The sequence below is a fragment of the Amphiura filiformis genome, chromosome 7 (assembly GCF_039555335.1).
Source record: "Amphiura filiformis chromosome 7, Afil_fr2py, whole genome shotgun sequence".
NCBI classification, from domain to species: domain Eukaryota; kingdom Metazoa; phylum Echinodermata; class Ophiuroidea; order Amphilepidida; family Amphiuridae; genus Amphiura; species Amphiura filiformis.
This window is the reverse complement of record NC_092634.1, coordinates 56,395,974-56,422,610: the sequence shown is the minus strand read 5'-3', so window position 1 is coordinate 56,422,610 and position 26,637 is coordinate 56,395,974. Positions and strand designations below refer to the sequence as shown.

General features: G+C 37.7%; 3 protein-coding genes across 6 annotated transcripts in view; 2 read left to right on the top strand and 1 right to left on the bottom strand.

Annotated features, from left to right (window-relative positions):
• Window positions 1–26,637, top strand: part of LOC140157966 (brefeldin A-inhibited guanine nucleotide-exchange protein 3-like) — a 90,665-nt gene that overhangs the window by 48,962 nt on the left and 15,066 nt on the right. Inside the window, 2 exon segments of the mRNA XM_072181215.1 lie at window positions 2,697–3,012; window positions 3,603–3,891. Of these exon segments, the coding sequence (XP_072037316.1) occupies window positions 2,697–3,012; window positions 3,603–3,891 (605 nt within the window).
• Window positions 6,964–11,184, top strand: LOC140157370 (uncharacterized). Of its 2 annotated transcripts, none has more exons than XR_011859670.1 (2): window positions 6,964–7,925; window positions 11,151–11,184. XR_011859670.1 is itself a non-coding variant. In XM_072180541.1 (2 exons), exon 2 carries the CDS (start codon window positions 8,202–8,204, stop codon window positions 9,396–9,398), a length of 1,197 nt encoding a protein of 398 aa, XP_072036642.1. In that variant the 5' UTR covers window positions 6,964–7,925; window positions 8,197–8,201; the 3' UTR covers window positions 9,399–9,416. The 2 variants fall into 2 exon arrangements, 1 of the variants encoding a protein (XP_072036642.1); XM_072180541.1 differs by lacking the exon at window positions 11,151–11,184 and adding an exon at window positions 8,197–9,416.
• On the bottom strand, window positions 16,628–21,959 carry LOC140157369 (uncharacterized). Of its 3 annotated transcripts, none has more exons than XM_072180539.1 (2): window positions 21,859–21,959; window positions 16,628–20,088 (listed from the first exon to the last, which is right to left on the bottom strand). In XM_072180539.1, the coding sequence occupies exon 2, from the start codon at window positions 19,873–19,875 to the stop codon at window positions 16,801–16,803; it is 3,075 nt and encodes a 1,024-aa protein (XP_072036640.1). In that variant the 5' UTR covers window positions 19,876–20,088; window positions 21,859–21,959; the 3' UTR covers window positions 16,628–16,800. The 3 variants fall into 3 exon arrangements, with proteins under 3 accessions (XP_072036640.1, XP_072036639.1, XP_072036641.1); XM_072180538.1 differs by having other exon boundaries at window positions 21,939–21,957; XM_072180540.1 differs by lacking the exon at window positions 21,859–21,959 and adding an exon at window positions 21,676–21,769.

Below are 26,637 nucleotides of genomic sequence, written 5' to 3'. Positions count from 1 at the left end.
CTTTCTGAATAGGGGCACAATGGGCCATTCACAAAGGATATACATGTACTACTGGCTTGTACATGTACAGGTGTGCGGCAAACAAAGAGCATCACCTCGGAGCATGAAACTACCAACTTGCGAATTTACGTTCATTTCACGATACTAGGTCACATGTTTCTTCTAAATATGTCTTGCAATTTTGCCTGGGTTGTATTTCTCTTTTAAACAATCAAGACACTACAGTTTGATCAGCTTGTAATCGGCGGGAATTGTTAGGCATTAAAAATGTCATATAGTTGACCTATCTGGTCTCTATTGTGCTTGTTAGAGAAAATAGACAACGTATCGGGACTTTAATGAATAATTTGTGATGCTTCTGGCAAGATGTCACAAGACAATTTTCAAAATAAAATATATAGATATTAATCTGCAATGTTATAGGGCCCGCCGATAACGAACTAATCAAAGTATACATAGAAATTATCTTACATATATCTTGTGGATTGAAAGAAAACTTGGAGCAGAATCTTATATCTCATTGGATCTTTGTATTATATCAATTAATTTTTCCTCATTTTGTAATTTTACTATTCTCATAATCAAGCTGAGATCAACAGTGGTATGGTTTTGTTTTTTGTTTTGTTATTTATTTTTGTGTGCGTGTGTTTGTATTTATTGATTGCTTTACTTTTGTGGATGTTTTAGTGTGTGAATATACTATCATTATTACCATGTATAATTGTATATGCTTGCAGTGTTATAGAGAGGATTAAAAAAGGGCATTTTCTATGATCTGGGGTGCAATGTATTGTTATGTTACCTACAAGTATACAGAACACCTAGGAAATTAAAAAGAGAATAAATATTTCTTACATAACACCTTGGAAAATAATTTTCCATGTAAATGGTCTATTCAAATCCATACACTCCCATATGGAAGACATGACCTTTATCTTCCACACAGTGTGTGTGAATTTCAAGTGGGGTTATCTGAATGGGTGACTCGCTGCTGTAGTGCACTTTGGTTCAAGCCTGGGCTCATACATCTGTTCCGAATTATTGATATGCTATAGGCTTTGTGTTGTGATCATTTCGATCAGTGGTTCGTAAAAAAGAAAGCGTGAGCCAGTTGACCTAGCTACGGTCATATTCTAACTACGACAGCGATTCCTAGATTCTTCATTTGAAGACACATGTTGTGAAGTGTTAGTTATGTTGGATTTCTGATTAGAACTTTTAACTTCTTTCCTGGTTTGTGGTGTGACTCTACAGGACATGTTTCAATGTGGTTGACTTCTCTATGTCTTGATATCTCTCATGGTATTGTGTGGTGTGACTCTACAGGACATGTTTCAATGTGGTTGACTTCTTTATGTCTTGATATCTCTCATGGTATTGTGTGGTGTGACTCTACAGGACATGTTTCAATGTGGTTGACTTCTTTATGTCTTGATATCTCTCATATGGTATTGTGTGGTGTGACTCTACAGGACATGTTTCAATGTGGTTGACTTCTCTATGTCTTGATATCTCTCATGGTATTGTGTGGTGTGACTCTACAGGACATGTTTCAATGTGGTTGACTTCTTTATGTCTTGATATCTCTCATATGGTATTGTGTGGTGTGACTCTACAGGACATGTTTCAATGTGGTTGACTTCTCTATGTCTTGATATCTCTCATATGGTATTGTGTGGTGTGACTCTACAGGACATGTTTCAATGTGGTTGACTTCTTTATGTCTTGATATCTCTCATGGTATTGTGTGGTGTGACTCTACAGGACATGTTTCAATGTGGTTGACTTCTCTATGTCTTGATATCTCTCATGGTATTGTGTGGTGTGACTCTACAGGACATGTTTCAATGTGGTTGACTTCTCTATGTCTTGATATCTCTCATGGTATTGTGTGGTGTGACTCTACAGGACATGTTTCAATGTGGTTGACTTCTCTATGTCTTGATATCTCTCATGGTATTGTGTGGTGTGACTCTACAGGACATGTTTCAATGTGGTTGACTTCTCTATGTCTTGATATCTCTCATGGTATTGTGTGGTGTGACTCTACAGGACATGTTTCAATGTGGTTGACTTCTTTATGTCTTGATATCTCTCATGGTATTGTGTGGTGTGACTCTACAGGACATGTTTCAATGTGGTTGACTTCTCTATGTCTTGATATCTCTCATGGTATTGTGTGGTGTGACTCTACAGGACATGTTTCAATGTGGTTGACTTCTCTATGTCTTGATATCTCTCATGGTATTGTGTGGTGTGACTCTACAGGACATGTTTCAATGTGGTTGACTTCTCTAGTATGTCTTGATATCTCTCATGGTATTGTTGATTTTTCTGAAGTGTATTAATATAACACATACCGTAAAACCTCGTCTACAAGCATATAGAGTGCTTCTGTTGAAAGCTAAATTAATCCTGGCACCATTATGGAGTTTGAGCAAATAAATTACAGATCCAAGCATATACAAACAAGTATTATTGTAAGACCAATCTATTGTATTGCCATATTTAAGCATGTATCGTATTAAATTAACTTTAATCAAAAACACTATATATGCTTGTAGACAAGGTATTATTCTATATTGCTGCTTCCTGATTGAAGCTATGATAATGGCAGTGGATTCTCTGAAGATTTGAAGATTATTTTTTTAAAGTACATTAATTAAAAGTACATTTCTTACATCTCCATCCTACAGGGAGCAGAATCCATCAAACTGGGTGCTAGAGACATATCGGTTCCTTCCAGCGCATCAAGCTCTGCCACAACCAGCCCAGTACGATCTCCGCATACCGCAACCACGCAAGCGGGGAACAATACCCACAGTGCAGCAGAGGACGACCTGTTTGCCCCCGTGTCCATAGAGACGGTTGATGATGAATCCGGGATCATGCGGGTGTGGTTTTTGTTATTGGAGGGACTGACAGGGGCAGTGTCGATGTGTCCGAAGCAGCATCAGCCGCAGACGTTGGAGCTTTTGTTTGAGTTGCTTAGATCAGTACTTGTAATACCAGGTGAGAATAGAGGAACAGAGAGGCCCCAAGTTCGGGATGAAATCAACACTCGACCGACTGTTGACCACAGGTTCCATCCGGTTTCTATTCTAAACAATGGAAACCAGGCAGTCAACCGGCAGTCTAGTGTCAATTTCATCCCTTAGTTGACTTAAAAACCTATGAATCTCGCAATTTACATGTTGGCAGGGGTATGTGGCATGGAACACTAAATTTTGAGAACTGAGAACAAATTTTGCCGGCAAAACGGGGGCTTCAGAACTGAAATTTCAACATATTTTGTGAACTAATGAAATAAAATTGGGTCAAAATATAGGTTGTTTAGCTATGAAAAGTCCAAATTTTCCTAAATAGTGGAGTCTTATTCCAATGGGGCTTAAAGAACTACAGCATGATTCCCAATTGGGGGTCTTTGTCCCCATGCCACCTTTCATATGAGTAACCCCCCTCGGGATCCAGTGCACTAATTTCCATAATAATAGAACAGGCCAGCTTATTTCAGTGTGATTAAATCCATTGCAGTGGAATTAATGAATTCATAATTTTTAATTTAAAAATATCATGCCTCTTGTTTTTCTCTGTTTCCTTAGGTCCCCAATTCGCCATATTCGCCGTCACCGAGCTCCTGCTCCCTATGCTCCACTCCTGGGTTCATCGCAGCCGTCAAACCCAGTCCATCTGGGACCCCACCACAGGGAACTTCAAGCACGCATGCGGCCTTGCCACGGATCTGGTCGTGGAATACATTGTGCATTTTGTGACAACTGAAATGCCGTTGATGGGAGTGTATCTGATGTTGAGGCAGTTATTGGATGTGTTGATTGAGTGCATTGGGACGTCTAATGAGTCCATATCAAGACTGGGATGCTCTTGTATTAGGTGAGTTATTGGGTGTGTTGATTGAGTGCATTGGGACGTCTAATGAGTCAGTATCGAGACTGGGATGCTCTTGTATTAGGTGAGTTATTGTGTGTGTTGATTGAGTGCATTGGGACGCCTAATGAGTCCATATCAAGACTGGGATGCTCTTGTATTAGGTGAGTTATTGGGTGTGTTGATTGAGTGCATTGGGACGCCTAATGAGTCAGTATCGAGACTGGGATGCTCTTGTATTAGGTGAGTTATTGTGTGTGTTGATTGAGTGCATTGGGACGTCTAATGAGTCCATATCAAGACTGGGATGCTCTTGTATTAGGTGAGTTATTGGATGTGTTGATTGAGTGCATTGGGACGCCTAATGAGTCCATATCAAGACTGGGATGCTCTTGTATTAGGTGAGTTATTGGGTGTGTTGATTGAGTGCATTGGGACGTCTAATGAGTCCATATCAAGACTGGGATGCTCTTGTATTAGGTGAGTTATTGGATGTGTTGATTGAGTGCATTGGGACGTCTAATGAGTCCATATCGAGACTGGGATGCTCCTGTATTAGGTGAGTTATTGGGTGTGTTGATTGAGTGCATTGGGACGTCTAATGAGTCCATATCGAGACTGGGATGCTCTTGTATTAGGTGAGTTATTGTGTGTGTTGATTGAGTGCATTGGGACGTCTGATGAGTCAATATCGAGACTGGGATGCTCTTGTATTAGGTGAGTTATTGGATGTGTTGATTGAGTGCATTGGGACGTCTAATGAGTCCATATCAAGACTGGGATGCTCTTGTATTAGGTGAGTTATTGGGTGTGTTGATTGAGTGCATTGGGACGTCTAATGAGTCCATATCGAGACTGGGATGCTCTTGTATTAGGTGAGTTATTGGATGTGTTGATTGAGTGCATTGGGACGTCTAATGAGTCCATATCAAGACTGGGATGCTCCTGTATTAGGTGAGTTATTGGATGTGTTGATTGAGTGCATTGGGACGTCTAATGAGTCCATATCAAGACTGGGATGCTCTTGTATTAGGTGAGTTATTGGATGTGTTGATTGAGTGCATTGGGACGTCTAATGAGTCCATATCGAGACTGGGATGCTCCTGTATTAGGTGAGTTATTGGGTGTGTTGATTGAGTGCATTGGGACGTCTAATGAGTCCATATCAAGACTGGGATGCTCTTGTATTAGGTGAGTTATTGGATGTGTTGATTGAGTGCATTGGGACGTCTAATGAGTCCATATCGAGACTGGGATGCTCCTGTATTAGGTGAGTTATTGGATGTGTTGATTGAGTGCATTGGGACGTCTAATGAGTCCATATCAAGACTGGGATGCTCCTGTATTAGGTGAGTTATTGGATGTGTTGATTGAGTGCATTGGGACGTCTAATGAGTCAATATCAAGACTGGGATGCTCTTGTATTAGGTGAGTTATTGGATGTGTTGATTGAGTGCATTGGGACGTCTAATGAGTCCATATCAAGACTGGGATGCTCTTGTATTAGGTGAGTTATTGGATGTGTTGATTGAGTGCATTGGGATGTCTAATGAGTCCATATCAAGACTGGGATGCTCTTGTATTAGGTGAGTTATTGGGTGTGTTGATTGAGTGCATTGGGACGTCTAATGAGTCAATATCAAGACTGGGATGCTCTTGTATTAGGTGAGTTATTGGGTGTGTTGATTGAGTGCATTGGGACGTCTAATGAGTCCATATCAAGACTGGGATGCTCTTGTATTAGGTGAGTTATTGGGTGTGTTGATTGAGTGCATTGGGACGTCTAATGAGTCCATTTCGAGACTTGGATGCTCTTGTATTAGGTGAGTTAATTGTTGTCCAAGTTAACTTTCTAACCTGCTTCTGTCTGTCACACTTAACGCACCAAGAAATTGCGCTAACCCCATTATGGTCCATGACCAAAGTCTCCACACATGTATTTTCTTGTGTCTGTCACTTTAAAGCCTTAAGGGATGGGGTATGAGCGTTTGGACAGTATTTAGATTTTGGGACATTAGAGCACATCAGACATATGAATTGCATTCTGAATACAAAAGAATGTCCTTCTGATAACAAATAATTTAGATTTTTTTTGAAATTGGCACTTGGGGAAAAAAATACACATCTTCAATGGCAAATGATCAAAATTTTCAATTTTTGATATTTAACATCCCACCTACATAAACTGTAAGTATAAATCATGATGATTTATAAAGTTTACTTGGGATGTTAAAATCAAACGATCAATTCAAATGATTTGACCTTTAAAATGTGTATTATATGGATAATTTCAAAAATCAAAATTATTTGATATCAGAAGGACATTCTTCGTATTCAGAATGCAATTGATATGTCTGATGTGCTCTAATGTCCCACAATAAATACTGTCCAAACGCTCATACCCTTCCCTTAAAGCTTACATGTTTTTCAAGCATGTTGAATTCCTGGAAATCCTGTTCCTTCTTTTCATGGTCGTTTAAGCATTTTTTCCTTTTAATATTTGTTCCAAAATGTTGTTAAATTGTCCGATGTTCGTCCAACTAATGATTAAAATTGGAACATGGAAAACATAAATTCAGAGCTGGGCAAATCAATTGATAGTCCGATTAGCAATGTTGAGTTGTCATTGCAAACAGATGGCGACACTCTTCCGGTGTAGTATATGTGAGCCCAGCACTACTTGGTCTACCCCGTTCAATTTTGATAAATACTTTACCGACTACATCAAAGAAAAATTTAAACAATGAAACCATGCCGAAACTTTCATCATTCTTAACTTGGGTTTACATCGATATTCACAAATATGCTAGATTTTACAGCCTACAATCCCCGAAAAATGTCGTTGAAACGCTTTAGGCATCTTGAATGAAATCCAAAGTGTATATTTAATGTGGATAAAAATGTTCAATATTTGGAATTAGAAGAAAGCTGGGCCATCAATTAACACTATTCCCTTCCCCACCCCCCATCATTCAATGTTGCGACACTTTGGAGACACGCTGAACACATTTGCACGTTTCAACATTGCACGGGGGAGTGGGGGGACTAATTTTCCCCTAAAGACGCTTTAACCCTAATCCTACTAAGATGAACAAAACCCAACAACCAGTCAACTTGTTCTGTTTTGTTCCTTTGAGAAGGACATCAACCTTATATGAAATTGTTCTGTTTTGAACCGATCAGAAGTTCACAGTCAAATTGGGTCTGTTTCTTTTTGATAGATTTAGAAGGTTAGCTATAATTGACAATCTAGGTCACTGTTCTTTTTTATTGAGTTTAGTAACTGTCTTGGGTTGGGACCTGTCATGATTTGTTGTGTTCAGTAGATGGCTTGGCAAATTGCCCGAACTGTTCTGATCTATAGATCAAATGGGAACAAATGTCATGTTTGCTCAATCATAGACCCACTAGGGTCTGGGGAGGATGGGGTGTGGGGGGGGGGTGTGGGCAATACACTGTTTGAAACAATTTATTCCACTTTCTATCATTCCTTCCCTATTAAAAATAAATTCAGTGTGCAAAAAGTAATTGATCTTAGACTATGCTATGTGTCTCTGGTGTTACCCAGGGTGTGTGTTATCACAGATATGTTATTTTCCTTACCCACAAGTTTATGGTATCATTATGCTCTCCTGTGGCATTGAACTTTATGTGTATCTTTCTCAAAAGTAAGAGGGTTGAATGACAATTTAATTGATCATTGATTATTGAACACTAAAAGGTCATCCAACATGTCTAATTTTTGAGTGCTCAAAGATCACAAAATTCATTGTCATTTTGAGCATATTTCTAGGATTTTATTTTAGCTTTTGTCAATACAGATTATAGATAGATATAGATATAGATTTAGATATTATTACTGGTGATCATAGCTTGACATTGAACTTCAAACCAAAGTTGTTATTGCTCGAATCAATTGGTGTGAAGAGAAGGACTTTGGAGGAGATACCTGGACTGACCCTGAGTATAACCAACCTAGTTCCACAGAGAGAGAAAGGAGGTGCTGCCAAGATTTTCTAGTGAGCAGGGACTGCTTAAAAGTAAGTTCAAAATTAAGGTCATGGTCTTTCAGTTGTAAAATTGTATCCAAAAATAGAAAGGACAGTGCCATTTTACTTGGGATATTTAAAACAGTTGTGTACATAATTACATAACATTTAAATAAGTGCATGATGTTATCACTGAATTATTTAAAATGAAGTTTCTGGATTATTTTCATGTATTGCAAAATTGTTAGGTATAATTTTGTTGGCTCTCAACTTGTACCTCTTACACACAGCATTTGAACTTTTGTATCTTGCCCCGATGTAGTAAATATGACTACCCGTGAAGTCCAGGCATTGCTAGTGGGCCTGCATCAGGATGAAAGGGCTGTGTTGACTGGAGAAGGGAGGAGAAGTACAGTGCAAGAAAGTATGGGAAAGAATAAAGGAAGTAAAAAGATGGATGGCAATAGCGAAGAGGAGAAGCCTACTCCATCGGATATCGGTGTTAGTAAGAGCAAAGAGAAGACCAAGAAAAAGACTGAAATGGAGAGTGCACCACCAGCTAAGAAAGCAAAGAGTAGCCACAAGAAGAAGCATAAGGATGAGAAGCCTACAAAATGTACTACATCAATAATCGATGAAGTCATTAGGAAGAGCAAAGAGAAGAGAAAGGAGAGTGCACCACCAGCTAAGAAAACGAAGAGTACTGAGAAGCAGCATAAAGACACAAAGAGCGGTGAGAAGCCTAGGGCCAAGAAAAAGAAGATCTTGCCTGATAGTGAAGATCATGAGAAGCCTGGCACCTCAGCCAAGAAAGAGAAAAAGATGATCTTGTCTGATAGTGAAGATCATGAGAAGCCTGGCACCTCAGCTAAGAAAGAGAAAAAGATCTTGAGTGGTAGTGAAGATGATGCTAAGAAGAGTGGCAAGAGAAAGAAAGGAAAGAGGAATTTGTCCAAGAGCGATCTGAAAAAGCAGCATTTGAGAGATGAAGAATTGCGGGGTCTCCAGGAATTGCTACGCCGGTCTAAAGCTGACATGAAGCGGCAGCAGAAGGCTCTAAACAAATTGAGTAAGGAGCGGTTTGGGGTGTCATCCAGCGAAAGCAGCGATTCTCATTATGACACTCCCGACGTACACCTGACAGAGGATGAGCGTGATGAGGTTAGTGATGAATGTGATGATTCTGCACCACCCACACCAGTATTTGTTGGGGTAGAGATTGAAACCTTAAGTAAAAGGAAACCGTTTGTCCCACCCTTGGACATATCGACTACTGACGACGAAGGGGATGATGAAGGTGATGATGCTGGAGAAGAGCTGGTGCAGAAGAAGAAAAAGAAGAGGACAAAGAAGAGGGGACCAAACCCACCTCACCCCCCGGATTCGGATGACGATCCTGAGCCGGGAAGGGCTTATCCACCAGACAGATTTGGCTGGACCAGGTCAGTGAGCTCCGTGAAGAAGGAGAAATTTGATGGGCCGCAGCCATCGGGTCCAATTTTGACCCCCCGACACCAACACTGACGGTGATTCGTCCGATCATAGCCCTTTTTTATTTCCTTCAATTTTTTTCTCAGCGGTTGTTTGCTCTTATAACAACATGGACAAATGTAAATCTCAGGGAGCAGACAAAAAGAGACAACAGTGGAGGAAATAAAGGCATGGTTCGCATACGAGTGTTGATGGGTTTGGTCAGGCTGCCATGTACTGAACACTACTGGTCGTCGCAGCCTGGGTTCAACAACGAACTGGTGTGCGGACCATGACCAAGAACAGATTTAACGCAATCAGTCAACACCTTGCTAGCGCAGATCCTGCAGATGACCCAGATCATATCGAAGGAGACAAACACCGATATCTACACATGCGAGCTCATCCCTGTACGCTCTGCAAGAGTTGTGGGATTCTGTGGTGAGGCGCTGCCAGAGAAAATACAACCTCAAGCAGCACCTCGCCATAGATGAAGCTATGATAAAGTACAAGGGGTTTAAGGCGTGCGTCAAGAAATTCTTCCTACCAATGAAACCTATAAGATCTGGTTTTAAAATCTATGCAATGGCTGAGAGCAACTCAGGCTACATGTGCAACTTCCTGGTGCACCAGTACGCTGAAGGGGGCGTAAAGATGAAAGATATCACATTGGAAGTAGCCCAGCCATTCTTAGATCGGTATCATCATATATATACCGACAAATTATACACTAGCATTCCCCTGGCTAAAGAACTCCTGGCTAAAAGGACATACTTAACTGGAGCCATCAAGACTGTCAGCAAAGAATGGCCAGTTGACCTGTCAGGCACCATTGCAAAGAACCCACATGGGTATGAGAAGATAAAGAAGATGCCAAAAACCCCAAGAGGTACCATGTACATAAGACAGAATGCTGATTTAACAGCTGTCCTCTGGAAGGATTCCAGGGTTGTCAGCATTCTGTCTTCTGCACATGATGGCTTCAGAGACAAGGGAACAGATAGAGTAACAAGAAAGGTCAAAGAAGAGGGGTCAAAGGTGGCGAAAGAAGAGGATATACCAGCGCCTACTCAAGTCATTGATTATATCAAGAATATGGGAGGAGTAGATAGAGCGGATCAACTGAGGGCTTACTACTCATGCTCCAGAAAGTCCCAGAAATGGTGGAGAAAGATCTTGTATTTCTTGGTGGACATTGCCAGAGTCAATGCATGGATTTGTTTTAAACATCACTACATGCAAAAGGCTAAGGAGAGTAAGACAGATGAAGAGAGTGACGATCTGCCTACCCTTGTTGACTATGAGAATTCGGATTCGGATTCCTCCAGTGAGGAAAGTGAGGAGAAGAAGACAAAAGGCCCAGAACATTCTGCCTTTACAATGGCGCTGGCAGAGGGCTTGATCGGCGGCTACACCAAAGGAAAACCAAGGAAGCACTTGTTGGCTACTTCAACACCTGTGCTGAAACAAAATGCACCAGACCATAGGTCTATCCGTATGGACGTAGTTCAGGCAAGGCAGTGCATGTGGTGCAGGAGAGAGGGGATAACAACGCCAAAGGGTTATGCTGTCCAGACAAGATTTGGATGCGAGACATGTGATGTCTCCCTCTGCCGTGGAAGGTGCTTCATCAGGTACATGTAACTGCTGCCTTGGATCATGTGGTGAAGTGTTGCACTTTGTACAAGTGTTGCACCTCAATGCACATAACCATTAACAAAAAGTCACATTTACCACATCATAATATGTCTAATGTTTTGAATGCCATGTTTTAAAAACATTACTTCCCACTTTGTTTTCATACAGATTCCACAGCGATGCTGGCTTTGAGGTGGAGGAGGCGCCAAGAAGACTAATGTGCTCGCCTGCGATCTGCTGAGACTAAACCTTACAGTTCCGAGGGATTTGCCCGCAACGGACGGGCGAATCTCCGGTGTTTGCGTGCTTGAGCAAAAAGAAAAATGAGAAAAAAAAAAAAAAAGTATATACAAGTTGATGAAAGAAAGAGATGTGAAAAGAAAAAAAAATGAAAAAAAAAAGTATATACTAGTTGATGAAAGAAAGAGATGTGAAAAGAAAAATGAAAATGAAAAAAAAAAAAAGTATATATACTAATTGATGAAAGAAAGAGATGTGAAAAGAAAAATTAAAAAATGTGTACCCTGGTATACAAGAAAAAAAAAAAAAAAAAAAAAAAAAGAAAGAAAGAAGAAGAAAGAGAAGAAAAGAAAATGGCTATGATGAAAATCTTGGCAGATATTGTATACTATGAAGCCAATGAGATATTCTGAGCCATCACAAATAACACATCATATGTGTACAAACACCCCTACATGTAGGCCTACACACATACACCGACACATCCCCATACCCATACCCCACTACACATAACATGTGTATAAACATATAAAAAAAACACATGCATGTAGCCATGTACAAACAAACATTTTAAACATGTAGGCCTAACACCCTGGCAACACACACGCCCATAGTCATAGTTTAAAAGTCTCACTAAACTATAGTTTTGTTTATAATTTGGCATAAAAAATTGAACCTTTTTGACAGGTACAGTTGTTGACAAACAAAACAAGTTTGTTGGGTTTTGTTCAGTTCAGAAGGTAACAACACATAAACCATGCCCTGTTTTGTTGGGGGTAGTAGGTTACTGGGCCAATGAACCCTGAACCATTTTGTTAGGTTCAACCGCTACCATATGTTTGTAGTGAGCAAGTCCTTTACAAGAAACCTACTGAAATGAACAAAACAGATTGTACAGTTTTGTTCATCTTGGTGACTTATTAGTTTGCACTTTGTTCAGGGTTGTTCAATGTAGTAGATGTTTACCAAAATGCAGAACCAGAGTTAGGGTTAATGTTTCAAGACATATTTCGGGGATTGTATGAGGCAAACGCTAAAATTAACATCTGATTTTAATCTTTTGGCTATAACTTTAAAACTACTTGATAGAATCACTCCAAATTTTCAATGAATATTAGTTAGTGCATAAGCTATGATATGGGTATAAAATAAAACAACTAATTGTATCAATTTTGACTATATCGCCCTGCACTACAAGCAGGTTGCACCCCCACCTGTGTATGTCTACAATCATAGATTGAATACAATAACGCTCTTTTCAAACATACTAATCTTACAGATGTGAGTGATCAGCATGATATAGTTCAATGCATAGGTATCGCGTGAACGCTGCAGTGCAGGGCAATATAGTCAAAAAACGACCTTTTTCACCTTTTTCAGACAAAAACAAAACCAATAACAAAATCGCATTAATACGCTTATGAAGTAGGCCTACTCATGCAGAGATATCTTTAAAATTGATATTTTATTTGCGTGAAATGGTAAAGTGCGATTGTAAATCGTCCCATTGAATCACATAGTGATTTGACGGTTTACCCTAGCCTAATACTGAATATTAATACAAGGAGTTTCTTTAATTTAGAAATGGTAAACCGTTGACAAAATTCATAATTTAGGCCGATTTGGTGTCAACTTTTATTTGTAAAGTGTTTTGTTTGAAAGCTTGTTAAAAACTACATCTAATTTTACTATTTTACGTTTTGTTAGCTCTAACATTATTTACATTTTACTGATTTTAGCAAATGTAAATCGTCTGTCGAGATTTACCATTTTCATAATCACGAGAATGCAATGCGCACCCATATATCACGGAATCCCGTAATTATTTCAACATGACAGCGTGGTGTAATGGACAGTACTTCAGACGGTGAAACGGAAGGCTAGTGGTTCGAGCCTCAACAGTTTCAATTTTTTTTTTTTTTTTTTTTTTTTTTGTGTGTGACTTATTCAAACCAGTAAACTATTCTTCTGTATTCATGACAATTGACATTGTGAAACACGAAAATAAGTTTTAAAGCCCTAATTTATCTATGGCATGATAATTGATTTTTTTAAATTGTAATAAAGACACAAATAGATCCGGACATCTTTAAAGGTTATGAATATGGGCACTATAGCAATTGTAAGATAAACTATTCTTCTGTATTCATGACAATTGACATTATGAAACACGAAAATAAGTTTTAAAACCCTAATTTATCTATGGCATGATAATTGATTGTTTTTGTTTTAAATTGCAATAAAGACAAACATAGATCCGGACATCTTTAAAGGTCATGAATATGGGCACTATAGCAATTGTAAGATAACCCCCCCCCCCACACACACACACACCCCTACACACACCCACACACACCCCCACCCCGTTCAAGTTTCATACGTTTCATAAGTATTTTACTTATAGAGTGCTTGCACATAAGGTCATTAGTTCAAATCATCTCCTCTATAGGCACGCTCCAGAAGATATGCAAATGGATGGAGTACAAAAGAATTATTTGACCACTACCTAAATAAAAGATGAGTTGTTTTATTTTGTGCCCACATCATAGCCTATCTATTAATGAATAGTCATGGAACATTTTTCACGCGGTACCTATGCATTGAACTATATCATGCTGATCACTCACATCTGCAAGATTAGTATGTTTGAAAAGAGCGCTATTGTATTCAATCTATGATTGTAGACATACACAGGTGATGGGTGCAAGCTGCTTGTAGTGCAGGGCGATATAGTCAAAATTGATACAATTAGTTGTTTTATTTTATACCCACATCATAGCTTATGCGCTAACTAATATTCATTGAAAATTTGGAGTGATTCTATCAAGTAGTTTTAAAGTTATAGCCAAAAGATTAAAATCAGATGTTAATTTTAGCGTTTGCCTCAGACAATCCCGAAAAATGTCGTTGAAACGCTTTAGGCATCTTTAATGAAATCCAAAGTGTATATTTAATGTGGATAAAAATGTTCAATATTTGGAATTAGAAGAAAGCTGGGCCATCAATTAACACTTTTCCCTTCCCCACCCCCCCATCATTCAATGTTGCGACACTTTGGAGACACGCTGAACACATTTGCACGTTTCAACATTGCACGGGGGAGTGGGGGGACTAATTTTCCCCTAAAGACGCTTTAATGTTTCAAGACATATTTTGGGGATTGTAGATTAAGAATCAATAATGATGACTTTATGGCTGAATTTGCGAAAATCACCAAGTTTTGTGGAGTAAATTGACCAAAATTACATGGCAATTTACGAGGACGAAAGCATAATTGTAGCCAGAAAATGATAAATTTGTTCCGATCTTTCAAAATGGTCGCTGGGAATCGACCTATTTCATAACTGTTACAAAAGCAACCTTTTTCATGTTTCATATAGGATAGAGTATATTTTACATAAAACTGTTAAAATAAGAACATTTTGTTGTCTCAAATAGTCAAATCCGAGCATAATAGCGCTTACAGAACAGAGCTGCTCGCATTGTATTCCAAGTCCCTCGCCGCTTATACTCGTCATCCGAGCTTCTTGACTCCCTCCACTGGCTACCCATCGAAAAACGCATCAAGTTCAAAATCCTCTTATACATCTACAAGTCACTGAATGATCTGTCACCAATTTACCTGTCTGATTGTTTGACGATCTATATCCCAACCAGAGAGGGTTTACGCTCGGCGTTAGACATAACTCGCCTAGTTGTCCCCAGGAGCAACAGATTAATTGGTGATAGGTCTTTCAGTGTACAGGGACCCAAACTGTGGAACAATGTCCCTTTAAACATCAGAGTTTCCCCCACTGTAGATAGTTTCAAGAGTAACCTTAAAACTCACTTGTTCTGATTGTTGCTGTTTTTAAGGCTTTTTTCAGGTATTATATGTTTTTGTATATTTTTTGTATCTTTGTAAAGTGCTTTGATCAGGTTGGAAAAGCGCTATATTAAGTGCTGTTATTATTAATAGGAACACCAAATTAGAATATATTGGACCATGTGGAAAAATTTACGTACAACAAAAGCTTACTTGGCTCAATAACCGGCAGTGGTTCATAATGCTAATGAATATCCATTATGCAATTGAGAGCACTGAAGTAAATAATAAAATAAAATAATATTTGAATAGAGATATTATGAAAATAAAACACAATAATTAATGAATAAAATATGAAAATGCAAAATTAATATAATTAATATAAAACAAAAAATAAAAGTAAAACAAATACATTTCATTGAAATAAATTTTATTGAAATGCATGTAGATGAAATAAAAAAATATAAAAAATTATGAAAAATACAAATGAAATACCTTAAAGGAAATCTGTATCATAAACTAATCAATGGCTATATAGTTGCAATAATAATAAAAACGACAAACAGTAAAAGTCCCAAGTTTATATATGTCCAAATAAAGGAGAAATTCTTAATTCCTTACGACGATCAGCGGTCAGCTTGCAATCCATGGTGGCTGCCATATTGATACCCGATGTATTTTTATTTTTATTACGCTGTAACAGTACCCGATTTTGAAACCAGCGAAATCCGTGCCACAAGCCTCGTCCCTCATGAACTTTGGTGACACAAAGCGAATACTACCAAAGTTCAGATTCAACATTTGTTCAAAAGAAAACACAACGATTTTTACCCATAAAACTACAGAAGAACATAAAAGAATGTATTTTAAGTAATATTTATGATCAACAATGTCTTTTGAGAACGAAAAGTGTAAAAACAGCACTAAAAACCAAAATTTGCTGTGGGGGTCGCGAATACCACACAGCAACACACGCTCGCCGAAGGTAGCATTGGGTCTGTATGAAAGGTTACACTAGCTACCGCTTGTGGCAGAAAGGATTCGCAAGCAGCTATCATGGCAGAAACGAAGGATTAAAAGTGCTTTTTCTTTGTTAGGAATATTCGAAATTCATATAGACCGTCTGGTATGTTTAATTTAGGGGTATATAACTATATTAGCTATTGATTAGTTTATGGTACAGATTTCCTTTAAGGGGGTCCAGGGGTTGGGTCGGGGGCCTAAGTATAGTAATGTCATAAGAATTGTTCACCTGATCCTTTAAAATATCATTTGACCCCAAGGTTTTTTTATTTTAAGTCAGTTAAGGGGTCATCCATATCCATGACCCCTTGTTTTAACCTGCCAACGCTACACCTGACATATATATAGTGGCTTCAGAACTGGGGGGGGGTTGGCTCCCCGATGATTTGTGTGGTTATGGAGAAGTTCCATTGGGCACCCAATATTTGAAATATTCAGGAGCATCTGGCATATATTTTAAAATAAGGGAAAATAAACAGAATGTTGCTTTCCCATGCAGTATGTTTGATGTAAAATTATACATACTCATGGTAGGTTTAATCTACTCTACTAACAAGTAAACAGGTAGCAAATTACTAATAACAGTAATATTATATAACAGGTACACTGTAACAGTGTTACAATACGACATGTAACATCACTTACATGCGTAGAGTATAATTTTCTTTCTGAATTGACAATTTTAAAGTTTTGACCCCATAATTTTGTAAAATCACAAATTATGGGGTCATGTTGACCCCATAGTTTTGCTTAATCGCTAACCCTGACCCGGATCTTGACACGCAGGTCATACTCATATATAACATTATCGTGATGTTCTTTGATTCCTCGTCCACACTCATTGTTTAATATGTTTTCTGGACTAGCTAGTAGAGTTATGTTAAGTAATTCTTGTGGAAGATTCAAGGATTGGGTATCTCCAGTTTCCTTGATAAGAAAATCAAATTCATCATTCCAGAGTTTGTTTTGGTCTACGATTGTGTGATGTAGTCGATATGACATTTGATTTGGTTTGAGGAAAGGCCTTTTTGTAGTTGCAAGTTCAGATGCAACATCAAATTTCCAGGAAATCATTGTGTTGTCATGATCCAAAGCATCAATCCCACAAAGAATTCTCTCTAAGTGCACCTTGTCGGGATGATTTCCCGGTAGAAGGAAATGGAACACACCATTTTTGCTAACCTCCCTAACAGCATTACGCATTTTATACTCCAGGGTTTTGTTTTTGTTACCAAGTTTTGAATATGCATGGGCTATATTTAAAAGTGTGAGACTCGTCTTTATGTGGTTTCCCAAAAGCTTCTGGTCTATGGCATAAGCTGCTTCCAACATGTCAATGCTCTTCTTGTGTGAATGTAGGCTTTCTAGCAATATTGCACCAATGATAGCTGCATTGGATGTGAGCATGTAATCATAGATCTCATCATCAGATATATCATATGTGTTAGCAATAATCTTAGTATGGCCATCCATTGGTTTTAAGACCCCAGGTTGTATCAGAGTGTAAACAGCTTGGTACAGAGTGTCTGATGCTTCTTGAAGATCACCCAGCTGATATTGAGCAAAGGCAGTGTGGATCATAATAATGCTGGATTTATATGCATCATGGCCCATCAGATTCAAGGCTTTGTTCAACATACCTAAACTCTCCTTGTGAAATCCATGCTCATACCACACCATGCCTATGATGTGCATCATGCGTGCAGTGCTTATTTCAAATTTAGATGGATATTCATCAAATTGAGTCATAGAATAGTGTCGCAGGGAATTGGGAAGATTTTGAAGGGATGCTATAAGGGCAGAGACTGCCGCCTTATTTTCTTGCGCAATTTGATGCGCAAATTGCAAAGCATTTTCCTGAATATTTCTGTAATTGTCATAGAAATCGGTATCATGAAGATTTTTGACCTGGAATATTGAGTTGGACATGGAGAATTGATGTGCAATTCTCTGAAGATGCAAGTCAATATGAAATGAATTATTCAAACGTTGGAATTTTGAAAAGAAATCTGAATCTACGCATTGAGGACCAGAATCAACCATTGTCGGACACAAAGCTACTTCTAACCAAAATCTCTCAAAGGCCAACATTTGCCAAATTTGGAAGTCACAAAAAATTACAGAACTAGTGTATTTTCGGAGGGACTGCCTCGGGTTCTCATTTGCAACTAATGAAGCAACCTCACAGAAGACAGAGTGCATTTCATACATTCTTTGTCCCGTTGCAGACTTGAACTCCTTTATAAGTCTGTATTGAACAAGACGGTACAACTTGATTTTCTTTCTCTGGTTAAAATTGACCACTACATTAGCAGTGTCTTGGTTGAAAGATTTTGATATTGTTGATAATGCTATAAAAATATCCTGAAGATTTGGATCTAAGCCATCAAATAATGTTTTAAGCAGTTTGAAGTAGTTCTTCGAAATGGTGAAGTCGTCTGTGTTGTTAACGATGACTAATAGTGGTTTCTCTTCAAGTTCAAGCAACAGTTCCTCTTCATCGTAAACTCCATGTTTTAGTTGGCTACCAATCACTTCCAGCAGTAAAGGAATCCCTCCTATTTTCTTGGCAATTGCCAACCTTGATCTTGATGAAAGCTCTGGATGAATATTGTGTAACAAATGTGAAGATTCGTCATCAGACAATGGTTCTAAAATGATCTCATATTTTGACACTCCAATAAGGTCGAAATGAGTCCTGGAGGTGGTCAGTATTCTGATCTCACCGATACCTAAACAGTCTTGAATTACATCCTTGAAAGTTTGGCCAGCATCAGATCCAAGAACACTTTCAACAGTATCAAAAATAAGTAGCGTTGTACCTGTGATCAACTTCTTTACCATACTCACAAATTCCATTGTGGTAATGACTTTCTCCAGCGGCTCCCCACCCAGTGAGATCATTGTATGGTTCATCAGTTGTAATTTATAGTGACATGTTGAGGATGCATTCAGCTCCTTTAAGTCAATAAAAGCCACATTGAACCAATGATGTTCTTTGAGGGATTGTCCTATAGCTATTGCCGTCGCTGTTTTGCCCAGTGCCGGTGCACTTGTCAGACTGACTATCTGGTAAGTTCCATTTACCAATAGATTTGAAGCAGTAGCAATTTCATGAGCATGACCCACGTAATAGTGGGGCTTTTTGGAATCAGGGAAGTAAGTTTGAAAGTTGCTCTGTGTTTTTGTGAGGTGCATGAACACAGCTGTACAGAATAGTACCATGAAGGTAGCTATGATGATCAAGCCTACAATTTGTTTGATTTTTGATAAAAACTTCTGATGATTTTCTTGCATCTCCAAGACCATTTTTAGCAACCTGTGCACATCAGCATCAGTTAGCGGCGTACTACCAGTTTTGATATCTTTCATTTGTTTCATCAGAACAGCTGGACCGTTTAAACCCTTCATACATGCTTCAATATCACTATAGAGAGTTTCAAAATCAGCGGTATCCAGGGATGTATCTTTAACATGCCCAAAGTGCTTGTTTCTTATCTCACGAAGCCTGTCTATGTGCGGGTATAGAGAGGAAGTCTTGGGTAGATTAATTGCGCGAGAATATAGCAGCACAAAGAATAGTGTTGTAGGGTCCCAGTCATTTCGGTCACCAGACTTTGGGATGTTTTGTTTGTTCCTCCTCCAGTTCTGACCCGATCTCTCTTCGTTTTTTAAGTTCAACCTACTGGGTTCATCATCATTCCATGGAGTAGATGTATAGCGTGTATCCCATTCTACCTTAGCTAGCTCTCGAAGATGTTTTGGTACTATTTCGAGGAGGATGTATGCCAGTTTGAAGTAATTCTGTGACTTCCGCGGATCCATCTTGAATTGGTCGTGATGATATTGTTTACTGTTACTAGGATCTGTCAGGGCACAGTTCCCTATATGCTTGTACACACATAAGATGACCTCTGCATGTCTTGGGTACAAAAACTCATACTCAACATCATGAGGTCAGTTCTTTGGCTGTCACTTGTTTAGAGGTTACTGAACCATGTCACTGGTGATGAGAATTTTGGCACAAATGTGTTGTATCTGAGAACAAACAAGAAAGAGAAATAATTTGATTTAAAGCTATGAATGCAATAGACCATGAAAAACAAGCAAACTTGGATTTTAATGTTTATTTGTAATATTTTTACATTTTTAATTTGACAGACAAGAATATGGTGAATTTCCATCTAGGTTTGACATGACAGCTCCTGATTCAGTCATAAACACAGTGGCAGTGACAGGAATTTTTTATTGGTGGGGGAAAAGTGAATTTCAAAGGGGGCAAAATCAACACATTTTGCGCAAAATTGCCGCAAAAAGTGGAAATTGCCATAATTTGGGGTTATTACTGGGGGTGGGGCAAGAGTTCTGATTGGAGGCCACTTTCCTCATGCCCCCCCCCCCCGGCACTGCCACTGCATAACAATAAAGATACAAATATTTAAAATCAGTTTTATTGAGAAACTTTTTATTTTGCATGAGTGTTTCACAAATGAACATGGGTGTTATTACTAAAAAATGTTTCATGCGATTTATTAAATACAGTAAAATTGGTTGGAACGTTTCGTGTGAAGAATTTTGTTAGCTATATAGTTTCATACCTCACTTGTGCCAAAAGAATTTGAAATCTGAATTTGAAATTGACAGATTTTATAAAAATTGGTGTGATTTGAAAATTTCTATTTTAAAAGGAAATAAAGGCTAATACCGTGTCCTTTACACCCAAATAATATGTCTGAGGCAGTAAAAAGGTAAATAATGGGTCTTTATTGCTGATGACACATTATTTGGGTGTAAAGGATCAGGCAGCAACCTTCATTTCTATTCTATTTACACAAAATAGTGCAAATTGAATAGAAAATATCACTTTTTTGCCCAAATATTTTAAGTTAATTGTTTACTCCAAGGTGCAGTGCATACGCGTGTCCACAGTGCAAATCACAGAAAAATTGTACACATAACCAAGAGTAATGCTAAGCGTAGAATGTGTTACGCCTTACTGTGTTTTAAATGCAATATAATAATTTGCCCTCAAGTGACACATTTGGACAAATCACAGTGCACAATTTTAAATACTGTAAAAGTTGACATTTTCGCTCTATTAATTTTTTGTGCTGTGCCAATTTTTAAGCTGTTTTCCTTGTTGACCTATACGCAAAAGAAAGATATTGTTATTTTTGCGGTAGCAGCCTGTAACGCAAAATGTGTGAAAAATAAATGTCATGCAAAAGTTTTCACTTTTGGTTGTGGAGGTAATATAATCATCCATCCATCCATTCATCCATTCATCCATGCAGTGTTTGCTAGTTGTAACTCCTAAAAATTAAAGCATGAATTGTTTGTGTGCATGGACAATTTCACAAATTTTGCTAATGACACAGATTCGCAAAATGATTCATGCTTACAAATATATTTTTTTAGACAGAAAATGTATAGGCCTACATTTGTGAAAATTTACATGCCACAAATTATAATGGTGTCTTTTTAAATTGCACAAAATATGTGCTACAAAAATATGGTGCTATAAATACCCATGTCTAGGGCTCCTAAACAGTTAGCACAATTATTGTGAGACCGATACAGTTCATGCACATATTATTTCGTAGCATGTACACACAGTATACTCACCCCGACATACCGTCATGAGACCATAGGCATGTACACTGAACAAAGTGTACACACATCTGCATAACTTAGATTGTTCATGGTTGCGTCAAAGGTCTATTGGTTGGAATACTATATATTACCGTACAGTTTTATTTTTACAAAATACTGCCCCATTCCCCAAATAGGTGATCCACAAGGACTTACCTGTTCTGAAGAACTGTAACATTTAATGCAGCATAATAACGGTTATTGCAATACTGTGTGCATAAGAAAAGAATTCGTACCCACGTACATGTAGATGTGCAGCTACCAAAGAGTTTGATATGTAATCAGTGTTTCTAGTCTTCGTCAGACTATAGATGAATTTTGGTGATTTGTACACCCAATATAAGTACTACAATTTCACAAAATGAAGTGAAAATGAGCGTGTGCAAAAAATGATGTAAAAAGAAATATCAAAATATATTATTTTAGAAGTACTCAGTGGGAAGAAAAGTAATGGTTTTAGGTATAATTGTTTTCAAATTATGAAACATTTTAGTGAAAGGGGATTTCCCATCAGTGTTGTGAAATAGGGAAACCCCATACAGTTAGTACAAAGCAGTGTTGTGTTTGTCTATATGTAGCTACAATCAAGGAATTTAATAGTTGGTACACCTTGACAATATGTTGGAAATCTTCATTACCGCTCTGAGAGTTAAGTGAAATTAGTATAACTATGTTTGATGAGAAGTACATACCTTCTCCTTTCCTCTTCCCTCCCCCATTGCCCCTCAATCAATGTTGGGGAGACTGGAGAGCCCAATGGAAAAAGTGATTTCATCAACATTGAACCGGGGGAGAGGGGTGGCGATTTACATTTAGTATGCCCGAGTGTACCAACATTAATTTCTTTGATTGTCCGAGGCGAATGTAAAATATTTCATATAAATTTCGTTTTTGTCTCATAACTCAAAAACGGAATGTCGCATGAGCTTCATATTTCACACAATTTGGGAGTGGATTATAGGCCATTGAATTATAATAAATTTGTAAATAAAGAAATTGGTTTATTTAGGAGTGGTCATTGAAATCCTCCCTATGCTAAATTAAACACATTTTGTGATGGGTGCAAACTGCATCTAAAATTGGTTTTTGGTCCATATCTTTAAAACAAAAGCACGTATTACAACCAAATTTTACACATTTTGTTGTGATGATATGTTTCCATTTCTATCAAATGTACAGTACGATATTCACTCAATTACGAGAAACACAATGCAACTATGTAGCACACCATGTAAAGCTATGTGAAAACCGACGAAGGCCAAATAAGCTTGCATAATGGTGAAATTTTGCATTTTAGCTCAAAACAAGAGTTTAACAACACAGAAAAAATGACTACGAACAAAATACTAACTTAATGGTATTAATCATTGAGAGAATAGCGTTGAACTCTATCAAGAAGAGATAAAAAAATTGCCGGGGTTCGAACCCGGTACCTCCAGATCATGGGCCACATACCACACCATTGGACTATTACTTGCAACTGTGATAAAGACTTGAATCATTGTACTAATAGATACGTTAAAGATGTTAAACCATGACGCGTATTGAATACTTTTTTCTTTAACTATTGTGTAAACTGAATAAATTATGCACTTTGCATGAAGTTTTGCAAATTGACTCGGTAATCCACGATATATATTCATATTGTGTACAGAAACAGCTCAAAATATAATGACGTTGCTCAGTAACTGACGATATGCCTCGATAATCCATCAAAAAAAACTTGTCTATTCTTTTTTTTAATGATATAATGGATTACCGTGCAATTGCTATTGAATTCAATAGCGTTTGTTTTGGTATACCGTTTGCTTGAATGACCCTGCAACTTTATGATGACAATCATTATGACTTAAAATGAAAGACAATTTTCACGTCGATCCGTGTAGCTTAATGGTAGCAGAGGTCGCTTCGTAATCGAGAGGTCCACGGTTCAAAACTTGGCGCAATTTTTTGTTTGTTTCCCACTCAAAAGGTTACTTGTATTGGAATTGTTAATTTTTAATTTGGCCAAACTTATCTGAATGACAATGTTGTTATTTTTTTTTCTTTGATTTAATATATTTGTCTTTTGATTTATTTATATATTATATTTCCGGTGTTTCCTTATTGATAACTTAAATTACCGGTTCATCATGTTTGAAATGGATGGAAACTGTACCTTTTATTCTTTCATCAATACAGTTATAATATATATATTTTTAAAGATACAATGGTGAATGATATTAACAATCATTTATGGGAATAAATGAAGAAAGAACAAAACAAGATGAGGTCAACGTATAATGTGCACATTTAACAGTTCAAGTTCTTATTACGCTGTTACGATAATACGCATTGAATCATGCTGTCTACTGAAGATAACTAATACATAATTATGTAATGAATGATTTATGACCAATTCCTGACTTTGTTATATTATTTGTTTTCAACAATAATTAGGCGTTGAATTAGGACAACCAAATATTCGTATACAGTAATTCGTGCTAAAATAATTATGATAATTAAGAAGAAATATGCAACAGCGTGTGAATATACGCGTATTATTAGAAAACGTGTTTATTTGGCCTATATAAAACTCAGCATTGTGGATGTTTTCAATAACCACTCCCTAAACAAACACATTTCTTTGCCGTCAAAATGTTTGTAACACATTTCAATAGGAGAGTATCTACCAAAAACTTGTGAGTGACAACAGTTTGATATGACTTCCGTTTTAAGATATAGCACAAAAACTAACTTTGCGTAGCGACAGCATAGAGAACTAATCATGAAATTCGTGTAGGTTAGGGTATGGGTTGTTTCACTGACCGCTCCCTAAAAAAAAAAGCCAATTTCTTTATCAACAATTTTATTAAGATTCCAAAGCATATGGTATACTCCCATATCATGTGCAATATGAAGTTCATATGACATTCCGTTGTAGAATTATGAGTTCAAACGAAATTTAGATGCATATTTTGCCGTTTAGAGCCTAATACTGAAATATGACGTAATTTAGCATAGGAGATGCTTTCAGTGACCACTTCCTAAATAAACCAATTTATTTATCAACACTTTTTACTCATTCTAAAGCACATGGTCCACTCCTACATCGTGTGCAATATGAAGTTCATACGATATTCTGTTGTTGAGTTATGAGACAAAAACGAATTTTAGATGTCATATTTTGCGTTCGCCTCGGACAATCAAGGAATTTAATAGTTGGTACACCTTGACAATATGTTGGAAATCTTCATTACCGCTCTGAGAGTTAAGTGAAATTAGTATAACTATGTTTGATGAGAAGTACATACCTTCTCCTTTCCTCTTCCCTCCCCCATTGCCCCTCAATCAATGTTGGGGAGACTGGAGAGCCCAATGGAAAAAGTGATTTCATCAACATTGAACCGGGGGAGAGGGGTGGCGATTTACATTTAGTATGCCCGAGTGTACCAACATTAATTTCTTTGATTGTAGGTATTATTATTGTGCCCTGTAGGCTACACTTGATTTGTTTTTCCTGCAGTTTTTAAAATGAGGCAAGGTCACTTTTCATTATATCTTCATTATTTTAACTAAATTAAATATTTTTGGTACAATTCATCAATAGTTTTCATTTTAACCTGCATGTGTGCCAGGAAACATCATACTGTCTTGTAAAATTACCCTTGTTACAATTTTTAAAATCGATACAATTTACATTTGAGGTGGTTTTTTAATCATAAAAAATTTGAATGAAATATTGACTTCATGTAATATATTTACATTGACCTCATCCCCCAAGTGTATGTTCTATCCTATGGGACATTGTTATACACATTTTTGCTTCTCATATAAAAACGCTGAAGTAATACATCTGAAATACAAGTCGGGATTTGGAAATTGTTTTAATGGCAGGCTTCAATCTGAAATACAAAAACATTTTTAAAAAATGAAAAATCGGACCACGCCTCTTTAAATTGTACGCAAGTTTACCAACTGGTATAACATGCTTTTAGTACTTGCAAAGGTATACCCGAGCCATAGGTGTAGATCCCGGGGGGATGGAGGGTAAGTTCCCCCCAATATTTTGATATAGGGGGTGGTCCATACAATCATGTCATCCCCTCCAGTGTTGACACCTGGATGTGGGTCTCTGACCAAATTAACCTCATATTTTTGCCTAACAAGTGCCAATTTTTGCGCGCTTCATGCAAATTTATTCCACTTTTGCGCACCATATTTCACCAGTTTAGCTTTTTTGCACATTTCGCACACATTTGTACCATACACTTATTCGGTCGCCAAAAGGTGCTGCATTCACTATACTTCAAGAAAATTTTCCATCCCCTCAATCAGTGTTGGAGGACTCGGGACTCGGCGGACTCGAGTCCTTTTTTCAAGGACTCGGACTCGGACTTGGACTCGGAAGCTAAGGACTTGGACTCGGACTCGGACCCCAAGGACTTGGGGACTCGGCTTCGAGTCCTCCTCGAGTCCGGCAAAATAGGGTCTTTTTAGGTCTTTTATTTTCGTTCATTGTAAACTTCTTCTTATGCTTGATCAATGATCACATCACGTGATTAATTTAAGTAATTTTGCATGCACATACATTCAGTTTGTAAATAAAATTACAACCAAAAAGCAAGATTGCTTTCGGTTATATCTTTAATTGGTTAAATGGATTTTAATCATATTCGTTTGTTTTGACATGACTGCTTTATTAGACGCAAGTCTAGAATGTACATGAATAATAATAATACTCTGGGGCACTCAAGTTAAATTTTGGCAGGAGTGTGCGGCGCCGAACTTTAGGAACTATAAGAACTGATTTGGGGGCAAAATAGGGGCTTGATGAACTGAAATTTCAACATGTTTGTGGAGGTCTGTGAACTAAAATTGGGCCAAAAATTATAGGCTTTTAAGCTAACAAATTCAAAATGTTTCCAAATTTGAGCTAAAGAGCTACAATTTTCA